The sequence below is a fragment of the Bactrocera latifrons genome, unplaced genomic scaffold (assembly GCF_001853355.1).
Source record: "Bactrocera latifrons isolate USDA-ARS-PBARC rearing strain unplaced genomic scaffold, ASM185335v1 scaffold_1001, whole genome shotgun sequence".
NCBI classification, from domain to species: Eukaryota; Metazoa; Arthropoda; class Insecta; order Diptera; family Tephritidae; genus Bactrocera; species Bactrocera latifrons.
Window position 1 is genome coordinate 38939 of NW_017534411.1, and position 13895 is coordinate 52833.

Sequence of the window (13895 nt, forward strand, 5' to 3'; positions counted from 1 at the left end):
GTTTGTATTATACTGTTTCAACTGTTCTTCTTTTACACTTGCCTTTTCACGAATATCCTGCAAAATTCGATTTTCACATGACTTTTCAACTTCGCTTAAGTTTTCTTTTAACGAATCAACAATTTCACCTCTTTGATTTACACCGAACAACATTACGCTCGGGTGCTCCCCGGTTGCCCTATGTATCGTGTTATTAAAAGCATGCTCTCTAATTTCTATTACCGCATTCAAGTTGTATCGTTTATCTGKATTTAACATTTTTGATATCATTGGTCCCAAACTCCTATTTACCCGCTCTACCTGACCATTTGACTGTGGAGAACCTTTAGCGATCTTAATATGCCGAACCGAGTTTTGTTCTAAAAATTCTTTAAATTCACCAAATGTAAAACAACTTCCTCTATCAGACACAATGCATTTAGGACGACTATAAATCCGGAAATAACTTTCCAATGCTTGAATCGCTTCTCTAGTGTTTGTTATTTTGGTAGGGTAAAGTCTGACAAACTTTGTAAATGCATCAATGACGACAAAAATGTGTTTCGTTTTTAATGAGTTATCAATCGGACCGAAGTGGTCAATGGGAACAACTTCAAATGGAATTCTTCCTTTTGGAATGCTGTGTAAGAAACCCTCCTGCGCCCCACTTTTGGAAGAGAATACAATACATTTCAAGCAATTTTTTATGTGTCTATCAACCTTTTCTCTCAACTTATGGAACCAATAGCTTTTCGGAATTAATTCTACTACTTTATCTATTCCAACATGGCCAACCTCGTCATGATATTTGTAAATTACATTACCCTCCATATCTTGTGGAACACAAAATGAAACTCTGCCATCATTTTTTTTTTCTATACAAAACCCCATTTCTCATCTCAAATAATTTATGTTCTTTTTCATTTAATAGTTTTTTCCACTTTTTTAAATTCTCATCCCTTCCTTGGCATATAATCAAATTCTCCTCAAAGGTATTTGTTTCTACTACTAGAATATTACTGGACCGACTTAGAGCATCAACATGCTGCTGCTGTTTTCCCGATGCTCCAACGTATAATTGAAGTTTTGTAACTCTAAAGCCCATCGTGCTATTCTAGGGTTAGGTTCTTTTTTAGTCAATGTAAGTGCAAGTGAATTACAATCTGTTACGATCTTGAAGGGTTTTCCTTGAAGGTACACACGAAATCGTTTCAAAGCGTTAACTATTACTAAAACTAAATATCGCGACTCTGCTTCTGTAGTTCTTTTCGAAAAATAAAAAATTTGGTGCATCTTTCCTTCTTCTTTCCTTTGCAATAAAATAGCCCCTAATCCTATCGAACTTGCATCACAATGTAACTCGGTGTAATCATTCGGGTCATACAACGCAAGTACCATGGCGCTTAGCAGTTTAGATTTCAAAAGCTCAAAGCATTCTAATTCTTTTGCCCCAAACGAAATTATCTTTTCTTTTTTTGTCAAGTCGAACAGAGGCTTTGCTAGAACAGAAAAATCCTTCACAAACCTCCTGAAATACGAACACAAACCTACGAAACTTTGTACTGTATGAACGTTTTTTGGCACCGGAGAATTTCTAATCGCTTCTAGTCCTTTGTCATCCGCCCTTATTGCTTCACCGTCAACAATATAACCCAAATAATTCACGCTTGTTTGTAGAAATTCGCACTTGTCTAACCTTAATTCAAGTTTATTTTGAGTTATCTTATTCAATACTTTTTCTAGAATTTGGAAATGGTTCTCTAAGTTTTCTGTTGCAATCATGATATCGTCTAAATACACTATAACTTCTCCTTCTTTTAGCATTTCTGCAAATATTTTGTGTATAAACCTTTGAAACATCGATGGTGCATTTTTAAGTCCAAAAGGCATTCTCGCGAATTCAAACTGGCCCAACGGAGTCACAAAAGACGTATGTCTCTCTGACTCTGGATGCATATAAACATGAAAAAACCCTTTCTTAAGATCAAGCTTTGTGAATATTTTCTTTTTCGCTAATCAATCTAACAAGTCATCAATTAATGAAATCGGGTAATTGTCTTTCGCAGTTGCTTTATTCAGCGTGCGGTAATATACACACATTCTAAGATCTCCCGTTTTTTTTTTACTAATACAATCGGCGACGCATATTCGGACTCACTTCGATTGATATATCCCCTTGCTAAATACTCATCTATCAACTTTTGCAACTCCCCTTTTTCTGCGTACGATAATCGCCGCGGGGAATAATGAAAAGGTTTTATGTTTTCAAATACGAGTCTCATGTTACACTTTACCAATGGTTCATCAGGACGTTCGGCCTGTACATACAGTTTTGTAAATATTTTATTTAATTTTGTACAAATTGGATGTGATATATTTTTTCCCACATTCAAACTTAGTTCTTTCCCCTTATCAAAATCTGTAAGCATTAACCATTTTATATTTCTAGAATTTTCATTATTTTCACTATTACTTTCCATTTCATTATTTTATATAATTTCTTATCACCCAATTTTTTAATTTCATCAACAATACAATTTGTAACCATATTTGTTTTACAACGATTATCACTCAGATTATTTTTCCGATCAATTATCTCTTTTTTTTTATTCACATCAGCTAACGTTTTATTTTTATTTGCATCAACTATCATTTTCTTATCATTTGTTTCGTCAACAATACACTCAGTTTTATTTATATCACCCACTTTTGTTTTTCTATCATTTGTTTTATTTAACGTAACTATACACTTTTCTACTTTACAATTTTTATTACAATCTTTTTTGAACCCGCCCACTTTATGTTTACCTTCATCGTTTACACTTTCATATTCAAAACTGTTATCATCAACACTCTTTTTCAACTTAATTAATGTATTCTTTTTGATCTCATCCTTGCTTATCAAAATTAAATTACTTGGTTTGAAAAAGTCTCTACCAAAAACTACGTCATACCCCATAGTCTCATTTACCACTACGATCAAATTTATATTGATAAATTTATTTTCAAAACAAACATTACAATTAAATTCACCGAACATTTCTAATTTACTTTTATTTAACCCAAAATATGGAAYACAAACTGAAAAATTATCATTAAATTCAATATTATCTGGTAAGGATGATCGTTTTGCAAAACTTATTGGACTCCCTGAGTCTATGAGGCATTCTAAATATAAAATACATTCAGTATTATTACTCACAATAAACTTTAAATATCTTACGTATGGGCTCTCATCTGCACGGTTGTTTTGAATCCTCGTTGGACACGTAGCGACTTTACGCTCCATGCTGCCACACCCATAACACGCCCCAACCTCTCGCTTCGGTTTCCGACATGGCACGGCCATGTGTCCAAATGAGTTGCAGTTGAAACATCTGACGCTAGTGCGAGGCATCTGCATCGAGTAATGTTTCAATTCAACTCTCCCGAACGCCTGCAGAAGCTGCACTCTTTTAGTGTAGCATTGGATATATGCCTGAGTCCGTAACTGCTCGTCCGGCATACCTTCGACAATATGGTCGAATCAACTCGCATTCATCCATATTCAAGGGACCTGACAGTGAAACCTTTTCATTGTAGTACTTTTGGAAGCCTTACACCGCTTGCATTTCTGCAACAAGGCTGTCTATATTTTCTGTGATAAACAGAGGCCTCGATGCAGCCACACTCTTGCACTACCTTTTAGTTTGCTTATCATTACAGGGCGCCATTATCGAGATTAAAAACTTTCCCAGCACTTCYTAATTGTTGAATCCAAACGTTAAAATTCGACCCACCTTCGTATTCTGGTAACAGATCTTTTAACATCTCCAAAGGTATAGCAACGACATTCCTTACCGTAGCGCTATCTTTATTACRTTCGTTTGTTACTGTACCTACAGCGCCGTTGCTGTTCAAAGCGTCATTGTCGTTTAAAGTGCTGTTATCGTTGAAAGCGCTGCCGTTGTTCAATGCGCCGCTGTCGTTCGAAGCGCCGCCGCTATTATTTGTTGCATGTTGTAGTTTGTTTGTTTGTTGTATGTCGCGCTGACATTCGTTGCGCCGTTATTTAAAGTACTCGAAGCTCTGCTATTCGATGAATCGTCTTTTTCTGTCACATCAGTGGCGCCGCCTACTACATTGCTTGATTTAAGTTGCACGATCGTTAGCTTCAACTGCTCGACTTCTTTGGTCAGGAGCTCATTCTGCGTCTTTAAATCACGTTCCGCTGCCTCCTCCAAAGGTGTTTCATCAATGCCCACCAATTCAACCTCCTCGCCAGCGAAACTAGGACAATCGCCACGCTCAATWGCAGGCACATCACCCAACCTTATTGCCATGTCACTTTTGTTGCCATGAGTCGGGAGCTCCAACCGCTTCAACCACTCACGCAACTGGGCCGCCGTATATATGTTTGTGTCGACGCACTCCATTTTTATAAAAAAATTTTTCAAAAATTTTGTTAAAACTGTACTTTGCTACTGTGCCCGAATCCCACTTCTGAGATTTTGTAGGAAGTTTCGTTTCGTGGTTGCGTCCGAACTGGCTCTTCTTTATTTTTTCTCGCTTTCATGTCGCCAGTTACAAGTTTTAAAAATTACATCAGGGTTGCTTATTCGAGTAACATTAAAATGAGGTATGATACAAATTCAAAAATACAACAGGATTGCTTTTTCAAGTAACATCAAAATAAGGTAACGATACAGCATAATGCAGTAATCACATTTACATTGCTACAATATGTATATACAGAGTTGCCGCTGACTTATGGTTTTTGAGGTCATTGTCAAATGCATTTTACGGTTATATTTTTAACTTTTATATTCACTAACACTTTACTAAGTCATTTCTACCCATTTATTTTAACTTTTATTTATTTCTTTTTGTTCACCCAATAACAAACGGGTTGCATTCTAACCAATAATCATTGTAATCTTATTTACATAAATAAGGAATACAAATAATACTCCAAAGGCTGGAAATAAATAACATATTATTAGTTTTCCGCATTGAACTCTTTTCTGCATTGGCAGCCTTCGGACACATTTCAAAAAAAAAACCCTGGCTAGACCAACACCTGCTCGTCTTCAGTTCTTTCGCGTTGAATTTTTTTTACGGCTTAATCTTCCTTTTTTACTTATTTATATTCGATTACAAAACAGGGTAACATTAATTTTTTGCTTGCTTGCAACCATTTTCTTATTGTATGAATAAATGAGTTTCAACAATAGTTCAATATAGAATTAAAGTTATTTTTACACTACTTCATACAAAACAAATGTGTGGAACCGAACTAGTAAAGTGTTAGTGGATATAAATGCAAAAATATAATTGTAAAATTCATTATAAATCGGAGAAACACGCGTTTTAAATAGTCCAATTTTTGAAATTTGAATGCAAATATCTCAAAAACCATAAGTCAGCGGCAACTATATATACATATGTCTTCTTGATCTAAAGGACCTCTTCTATCCGTACATAGTCATTTTAACCCAGAAATCGGGGGATGCTATTATAAAACCCAGCAAATCTTTTTATTGTCCGCCTCTGGAGTGTGTCAAGTTTTTTACGGGTTGAACTCCTTTCTGCGTTTGCGGCCTTTATCCGCGCTTCATTATCTTTCTTTCTGTTTTACTTTTGTAAGTTTGTTAAAAAATATATCTTCCTTATTGTTAAGTAAATAGAATTAAGCATAAGTTAATTTTTGAGTTAAAACTTTTTTTGCACTATAACTAACAGCTGGTGGATATAAAAATGCAAAATATAAGTGTAACATTAATTTTAAACGCAAATATCTTGAAAACTATAAATTCTTGCGGCTAAAACTATATATGCTTTTTATCTGGACGACCCCCTCTATCCCACCATACCCATTTTATTCCCGAAATCCTGGGACGGTATTCTAAAGCCTACCCTTTCAACTATCGTTGAATTCCATTCATACAATACGAAAATTGTTACACGCAATAAAAAAAAACACTGTTATCATGTTATCATGTTTATCATCGAATAAAAATAAGTAAAAAAGAAAGATTATACCGTCAATACAAAGCCCATTATCATACCAAAGAAAAAAAGGAGTTCAACGCGAAAGAACTGAAGACGCCCAGCTGTTGGTCCGACTAGGGTTTTTTTTGCAGCGCAGCCGAAAACCGCCAACGCAGGAAGGAGTGCAACGCGAAAAAAATTGAAGGCGCTCAAATGTACGTCCGACCAACGGTTTTTGTTTTTTGTAGCGCGGCCGAAGGACAATGCAGAAAGGAATTCTATGAGAAAAACTAATGTTGTTTTATATATTTCGTGCCACTATTAAATTATAATTTTTCCTTATATTGACTTTTTTTGTAAAATATGTACATAAGGTAACACTTACCATTTGTTAGAATGAAACCCTTTGCTATTGTGTGAACAACAATTATGGAAAAAAAGTTAAATATTGAATAAAAGTAATACCAGTTCCAAGATACGCGAAATTTTTGATTTTTTTTGATTGAAGAAGTCGCAGGGTCGGCTTTAGAATACCATCACATCATTTCAGGGTTAAAATTGGTATGGTTGGACAGAGGTGATGCTCCAGATTGAGGATATATATAATTATAGCCGCCGCAAACTTACAATTTTCAAGATATTTGTATTTAAAGACTGTCTGTCCAGTTATGGGTGTGAGCACCGACGAGTAAATCACAGCGACCCCGATAATCCCTTCAGGGGTTAGGTGGGTTTCAGAGGTACAAAAAAAGGTATTTTTACGATTTTTTTTTTAATACAAGCAATCATATATTTGAAAAATTAATTATGTTATCTCCTGAAATTTCGATACAAAAATGTTGAAAATTCCGCCGTTGAGACCGCATTTCCCTGGGTGTCTCTCAAAAAAGTGTTCTCACCGTGGACAGCATAACTTATTATTGGTTCATATAGAATTAAAAAACTAAGAATATACTGTTAGTACATATCTAAATCTCGTTTTTGAACGTAGGAAATAAAAAAAATATTAAAATTTTCCTTCTTTTCTAGGACCTTAAAACAAAAAATTTCATTATTGGTAAAATTTTCGGCATTTTTTGGTCAGAAAAATAAGTTGTAATGAAACAAAAAAAAAATCCTTCGTTCAATTACTAGATAATATTATATCAAAAACGTGTACACAATACGAACTAAATCGGTCGAGAACTTGTCGAGAAATCTTGTCCACCGACTAAACGACACAGTTTCGAGAAAAACGCGTTTAAAGACAGGGCACTTAGCGCAGCTAGCCTTGAGTGCACAAGTTCTCAAGGCTGTATCTCCGAAATCATTACTCAGATCAACTTTAAAATTTAGGACTATATTCTAAAGGTATTGTAGAGTTTAATAAAGCAAACAAAAAAAAAATCGATTTTTGGAAATTTTCAAACCCACCTAACCCCTTCATCGCAGAGGACGGAACCCACACTCATTTATATATAACCGTTAAACCAACAACAACGGAACCCACACTCAACGCATGGAAAAATATATAGCGAATAAGCATTATGATCCTTTTGTAATGGTTTACTAAACTTTCCCCTAGTCGCACGATAGTGTGCTAGTCTGAAAGATCTCTTGGTATCGATCGGCTCGGAAAGGTCCTTCACAATCTTTGTGCAGCTTTCGCTGTTGGTCAACCTTAGCTCATAGCCTTGACAAACGGCAGCGTAAATCCGGATTAACTGCGCACGTAATCAGATAGAAATTTGTAGGTAACAGACGGCAGCTATGCGAGTTTGAAACTCTCGTAAACAGCTGATTGTTATTTTTTTAATATGTTCAATGAAAATGGATAGAAGATAAACATTGCGGTAGTCAGGCGACCAATTTTTTCGAAACCATTTTTTAGAACAAAAACATATCAACACGTTATTTTTAAAACTGCATCATAAAACAACATTATGACATAAAACTTCTTGTTTTGTTATTGAAGATTTGAATAACAGTTGTCAGTCTTGTTTTTCATACACAAAAGATAAAAATCGGCAATTTTCAACGATGTGAAAATGAAATGCAGCCAACTCTTTAAAATTTTCAGGATTAAATTATTATTAAATTAAGAGTTAGCAACGGAGTTATGTTGTTGTTGTTGCAACGGCAGAATTCTGCCGAGTTGACAGTCCTTGGCCGGATAAAAATCCGGGTCCGTTCCGGTTTTCGTAGACCCGACTGTAGTGGCAACGGAGTTATCTTCACTAGCTCCTGAATGATTCCGGATGAATGCACTTAACCTGGATTAATGTTGCCGTCTGTCAATGCTGTTACTTAGCGGTACTAGTTTTGCAGAGCCGATACAAATTCTCTTTCGAACATCAAACTATGATTTCGACCACTATCAGATTCCACAACTCCCCTGATATATGTAAAGTTGCCGCTAACTTATGGTTTTTGAGATATTTGCATTTGAATTACAAAAATTCAACTATTTAAAATCCGTTTCTCCTACTTATAATGAATTTTACACTGTTATTTTTAACTTCTATATCCACTTCTTCTTTTGTCTGTGGTATATCCATATATCTCATACAGCTCATCGTTGCATCGAATGCTATATATATGCATCGAATGCTATATTCGCCGTGGCCAACGCGCAAAAGACCACAAGTCTTTCGCAGAACTTTTGTCTCGAAAACTCGCAACGTCGACTCAGCAAATGTTGTTATCGTCCATGCCTCTGCACCATATAGCAGGACGGAAATAATGACGATTCCCACGACAGCCGGTTCTACGTACCGGAATTGACTCGAATTTCATCAGATCAAAGGTTGTTTTTTTTCGGCGATCTAACCCCGTTTGGATCGGTAAGTGTTTATCTGTATTTGTCGTTATTGGAGCAATGCCTTGCAGCAGGGTTACTCCGTATCCTCCTGACTTGTGCTGGCATTGAGTCCAATCCAGGCCCGAAGGAATTTTTCTGCTGCGTTTGCGTAAAAGGGCTCCATCCAAACTCCACCACCAGTGTAATACATGCAATGGATGGAGCCATCTTAAAACCTGCTCAGGCTTTAAGACTCATAGGGAGTGGATCACGCGTTACGTGGCCCCATGTTGCCTACGCAGTACTGCGACGCTACCCTCTACGGCTGTGCAGTCTGCACATAGTTCGAGCGCCGCGCCACCACTAATCACGAGTGGCCAATAGAGGACCTCTATGGTCCCCAGGAGCTCAAACAGGCCTCATAGCTCCCACTCTGACTTGTCCCCCCCAACCTTCATTCCGGTCCAATCCTCGTGCGAGAACCAATCAGCAAGTCTTAGTTCCTTGCAAAGTCTGTTCCGTGTGTCAGACCGTCATACGTCGGAACGTCACATCAGTTAAGTCCGATTCCTGCACTGGCTGGTATCACTTCCCGGCGTGTTCCGACCTGCGCACCACGGGCACGTTGCCCTATGTTGCAGGAGTCTGCCCCTCAAAACACAACAGTGGCGTCGCCAACCAACACCCCAGTGCGTCAACCGCCCCTGCGGGTTTTGCAGCTGCAACAAACACCACCTACGGACACCCGCGACAAACTCGAATTCTTCAATTTAACTGCAAAGGACTCCACAGTAAGAACGAGGAGATAATTGCACTTATGAATCGGGAAGGCGAAAGGATAGCTGCGGTCCAAAAAGCCAAACTCGCCTAGATCTTCTGAGTTGTGTCGGTTTCAACGTAATATGGAAAGATCACGAGCGAGATATCAAACCCACCATATTGCACAACACCGTGGAGTATCGTCTAATCGATGAAGATATCGACCGCAGGGATACTACCGTAGAATGTCAGGGTATAGCTATCCGGTCAGGCGATGTCGAGCTCTAAATATTTAAATTAATACATCCCCCCAGTTATATGTTGCCCTACAGGATATCACCCGAATATAGGCGCGCTACTTCGTGGTGAAAACCGTCTGGTAACGATTCGACATTCTGCACAATGAATGACGAAGCTGCCACCAAAGTTATGGGCACCCGTAGTAGCTCGCCCGATATTACCATTGCTGGTGACGGTCTAATAAATAGCACACCCTGGCGACCTATGCTAACTCTCGCATCAGACCATCTGCCCATAATTATCTTGTTCGAGAAACCCCCTGATTTTGTTTCTGGGGACAACCATACCTTTCGTTAACTTTAACAGAGCTAACTGGGTCGGCAGAATTTACTGAGAGCACCTTCAACGCTCTACCCATTCCTACTCTCGTATGCGTTGGCGAACATCGATTTCGCAATGTGATCGCAGCAGCTACCGACCCAATTTCCCATCCGAAGCATCCGTTTTAGCTAACGATCGCGATACCTTACGCCATGTCGATCCCGGGGATCTCCGAATAAAGGATCTCAATTTGGAAATTCGGCGAATGGTATATCATCATAAGCGGATGAAATAGATAGAGCACCTGAAGTCCTGYAACCTCTCCACCGGTGTGAGTAAGCTATGGGCTACTGTCAAAGCTTTGTCTAACTCGAAGAGACATGACGACCAAGTTGAAGTTCAATTCAATGGTCATGCCTCAAAGAAAAAGAGTAGTCCCACTACTGAAACCTGGGAAACGCGCAAACAAAGAGAAATCCTATCGTCCGATAACTCTCTCCCCAGTAGTGAAGACACTTGAGGCCTTCCTACTCCCTTGCGTTACTCACCACCTGACCCTATCCAACCACCAGCATGGATTCCGAAAAGTGCACAGCACCTAGCGTCATAAACGCTCATGGCCTCAACTAGAAACCACAATATGAATCAACTACACAACGCTACTGCAGGACATTGAGAAAACTACGCTTCCTCCAGGACTGAAGAGGTGGACCATGAATTACCTGAGCGGTCGTCAATCATCCGTACTACTTCGAGGTGAAACATCTAAACTAAGAAGAATTAAAAAGAGGGTTTCGCAGGGTGGTGTCCTCTCCCCAATACTGTTTAATTTCTACTTCTCGAAACTCCCACAACTACCAGAGGGGAGTCCGTAACCTCGTACGCAGATGATTGTACTACGTTGACGTCCTCACACTTCCCCCCACCAAATCTATAGCGACCATATTTACGAACTGGACGAAGGAGTATAGACTGGAACTTAATATTGCAGTCGATGGCGTCAAAATTCCGACTGTCAATAACCCTAAGATTTTAGGTGTAACTTTTGATAGTCTATGGTCCTTTACTCCCCATACGATCGCGATTATCGCCAAAGTACAGAGCCGCAACAAAATCTTCAAGTCGTTAGCCGGCAGCACATGGGGAAAAGACAAAGAAACGTTGTAGGCAACATACAAGGCAATCGGTTGGCCGGTCCTCAATTACGCAGCACAATATGATCGCCTGGATGCAGTGGTACGCAGATGAGGAAACTACAGACTTGCCAGAATACTGCACTAAAGACCACGACGGGATGTCTCTCGAGGTCTCCCATCGAACAGCTACATAGTGAGACGCTTATGCTCCAAGTTAAAAAGCATAATGAACTCCTCTCCAAGCACTTCCTGCTGGGATGTTTTCGTAGAAATCACCCTTGCAGGCACCTGCTTATAGCGGAACTGCCTCCTTGGAGCATAGAGAGGTATTTCTTTAGCTACGTCGACTGGACTCCGGACACAACTGATTTCGTTGTTGTTGTTGTAACGGCAGAATTCTGCCGAGTTGACAGTCCTTGGCCGGATAAAAATCCGGGTCCGTTCCGGTTTTCGTAGACCCGACTGTCGTGGGAACGGACAACTGATTTCCGACAAGTACTGATCGCCAGTCACAGTGGAGCCATCAACACCTTCTCCAACTTCACGTGAATGGCGTTCTTTTCCTGGGCCTCCCGTTAAATGACGTCGACGACAACACATAGCCTTTACCATCCTAACGGAAATTGAGAAGTCATTAAAACAACAGCAACAACGACGGGAATAGTGAGTGACTTATAGAGTTTTGTTTTTGCTCATCGAGAGAAGACTTTAGTTCTCAATCGCAATCGGCTGACGTTGTTGGTTATGGTTCCAAGATAGACGAAATTATCTACAACTTCGAAGTTATGACTGTCAGCAGTGACTTAGGTGCCTAGTCGCGAGTGCGACGACTGTTTGTTTGATGACAGGAGATATTTCGTCTTGCCACCAGATCCCTTTGCTTGGTTGCTTTATCAATTCTATATACATATATTCACTTACACTTTTTATAATAAATATTTATATAAAATAGTGCAAAAATAACTTATGTTCCATATTTAACTTTTGTTGAATTATTTTTGTTCACACAATAACAAAAGGGTTGTACTCTAACAGGTGATACCTCACGTTCATATTTTACAAAATATTCAAAAAAAAAATAAAGAAAACAAATTGCACCTACGTGTCTTCAGTGCTTTATCGTTGAACTGCTTTGCTTCAAAAAAAAAATAAGCCTGGTCGGACCAACACCGGAGCGTGTTCAGTTTTTTTGCGTTGAACTCTTTTTTGCATAAGCTTCCTTCCGCCGAAAAAGAAAATAATCCCGGCCGAACACCGAGATGTATCAAGATAACGAAAATTCTGGAAGACTTTACATTACTCCTTTCACGATAATGATTTTTGTATCAACGGAATAATCTTGCGGTATAATCTTTCTTTTTTACATATTATATATATTTTTTTCTTGATCTGGAGGACCTCCTCTATCCCACAACAGTCGGTTCTACGCACCGGAATTGACCCGGATTTTATCCGGTAAAGGCTGTTTTTTTTTTTTTGGCTCGGTGAGTATTAATTTAAGTTTGTCGTCACCGCCAAAGCAGAAAGGAGTTCAACGCAAAAAAACTACCAAGTGTTAGTTGGACTAGGGTTATTTTTGGAAGCGGCCGACGATCGCCAACGCACGAAGGACTTCAATCTGTAAATTTATTTACGGGAAATACTAAAATAAATATATAGTTAGAAACGAATTAGTAAAGTGTTAATGGGGAGCCTGATTTAGAAGCTGCAAAAATAAACTTTTCTTTGCTTAAATTTCTTTAAAAAATATCTAAGAATATGTCCCCAAAGTTATTGATTTTAATTCGAAATATTTTCGAAGCTAGTAGGTGACCGTGCGTCTGGCAGATATATGAGGGATTGGGCAGAAAGCTAAAACTTTGACGCGATTTCTCGGCTGTTCATTTCTACGATTTTGCTTAATTGGCGGGCAGAATAGAGAAAAACTAAATGTCGTATGGAATTGGGGCAAAGTTTACTATATTTGGCACTAAAGTATCTGCTATTTAAACTAAAAAAACTAAGAAAAGTCAAGTTTGAGCATATTTTTAAACAACTTAAAGTAGAAAATTTATGGCAAAAAAAAAATTTTTTTCAAATTTTAAAAAGTTGTAGAATTTTACACTTTTTTAGAACTTTTTTAGTTTAACTAGGAGATATGTTATTAAAAAATTTGAATCTATTTAAATTTTTTGTTTCAGATAGAAATCAGGACCTGCGTTCTGCCCGCTGACCGGCAAATGCACTTGCGAGAGGCATCGGGCAATTGCTTCCCCAAAGCAGAATATAAAAGATTTTGTATTCAAACAATGTGAAAATAATGTTTAAATAAAAACAAACAATAATGCGAAACTCTAAAAATTGCAAAATATTTTTATCTCTTTTTGTTCACACATCTGTACAATTCCGATATGAAGTAAATTTCCGTTTTTTATTATAATTTGTATACAATGTCAGTATTGCCGCAACCATTCTGCGATGAACATCAAGTTTCGGAGGAGTGTAATTGATTTTTTTCGCAACTTTTTATGGCTTTCCCCTTATCTAGCCCTCGTTTGCAGTTTGCTGACTTTGCGGGCTAAAAATGTGCCCATCTCTGGCTTACCTAAATCTTACCATCCAAGCGTGGATTAGATGATCGTTACAACAACAGCAGTCGCCAATGCAAAAAGGGTTATACGCGAAAATATGAGACAATTCGGTGTTTACATTCCAGGTTTTGTTTAGCGTGG

At 38.3% G+C, this 13895-nt stretch overlaps 1 protein-coding gene and 1 pseudogene across 1 annotated transcript; one reads left to right on the forward strand and one right to left on the reverse strand.

Annotated features, from left to right (window-relative positions):
• Positions 1–2857: 2857 nt before the first annotated feature.
• Positions 2858–5115, reverse strand: LOC108967566. Its single transcript, XM_018931077.1, has 2 exons — positions 3203–5115; positions 2858–3147 (listed from the first exon to the last, which is right to left on the reverse strand). Exon 1 carries the CDS (start codon positions 4392–4394, stop codon positions 3930–3932), a length of 465 nt encoding a protein of 154 aa, XP_018786622.1. The 5' UTR covers positions 4395–5115; the 3' UTR covers positions 2858–3147; positions 3203–3929.
• Positions 5116–9360: 4245 nt separating this feature from the next.
• LOC108967556 lies at positions 9361–12946 on the forward strand (annotated as a pseudogene).
• The last annotated feature ends 949 nt before the right edge of the window (positions 12947–13895 follow it).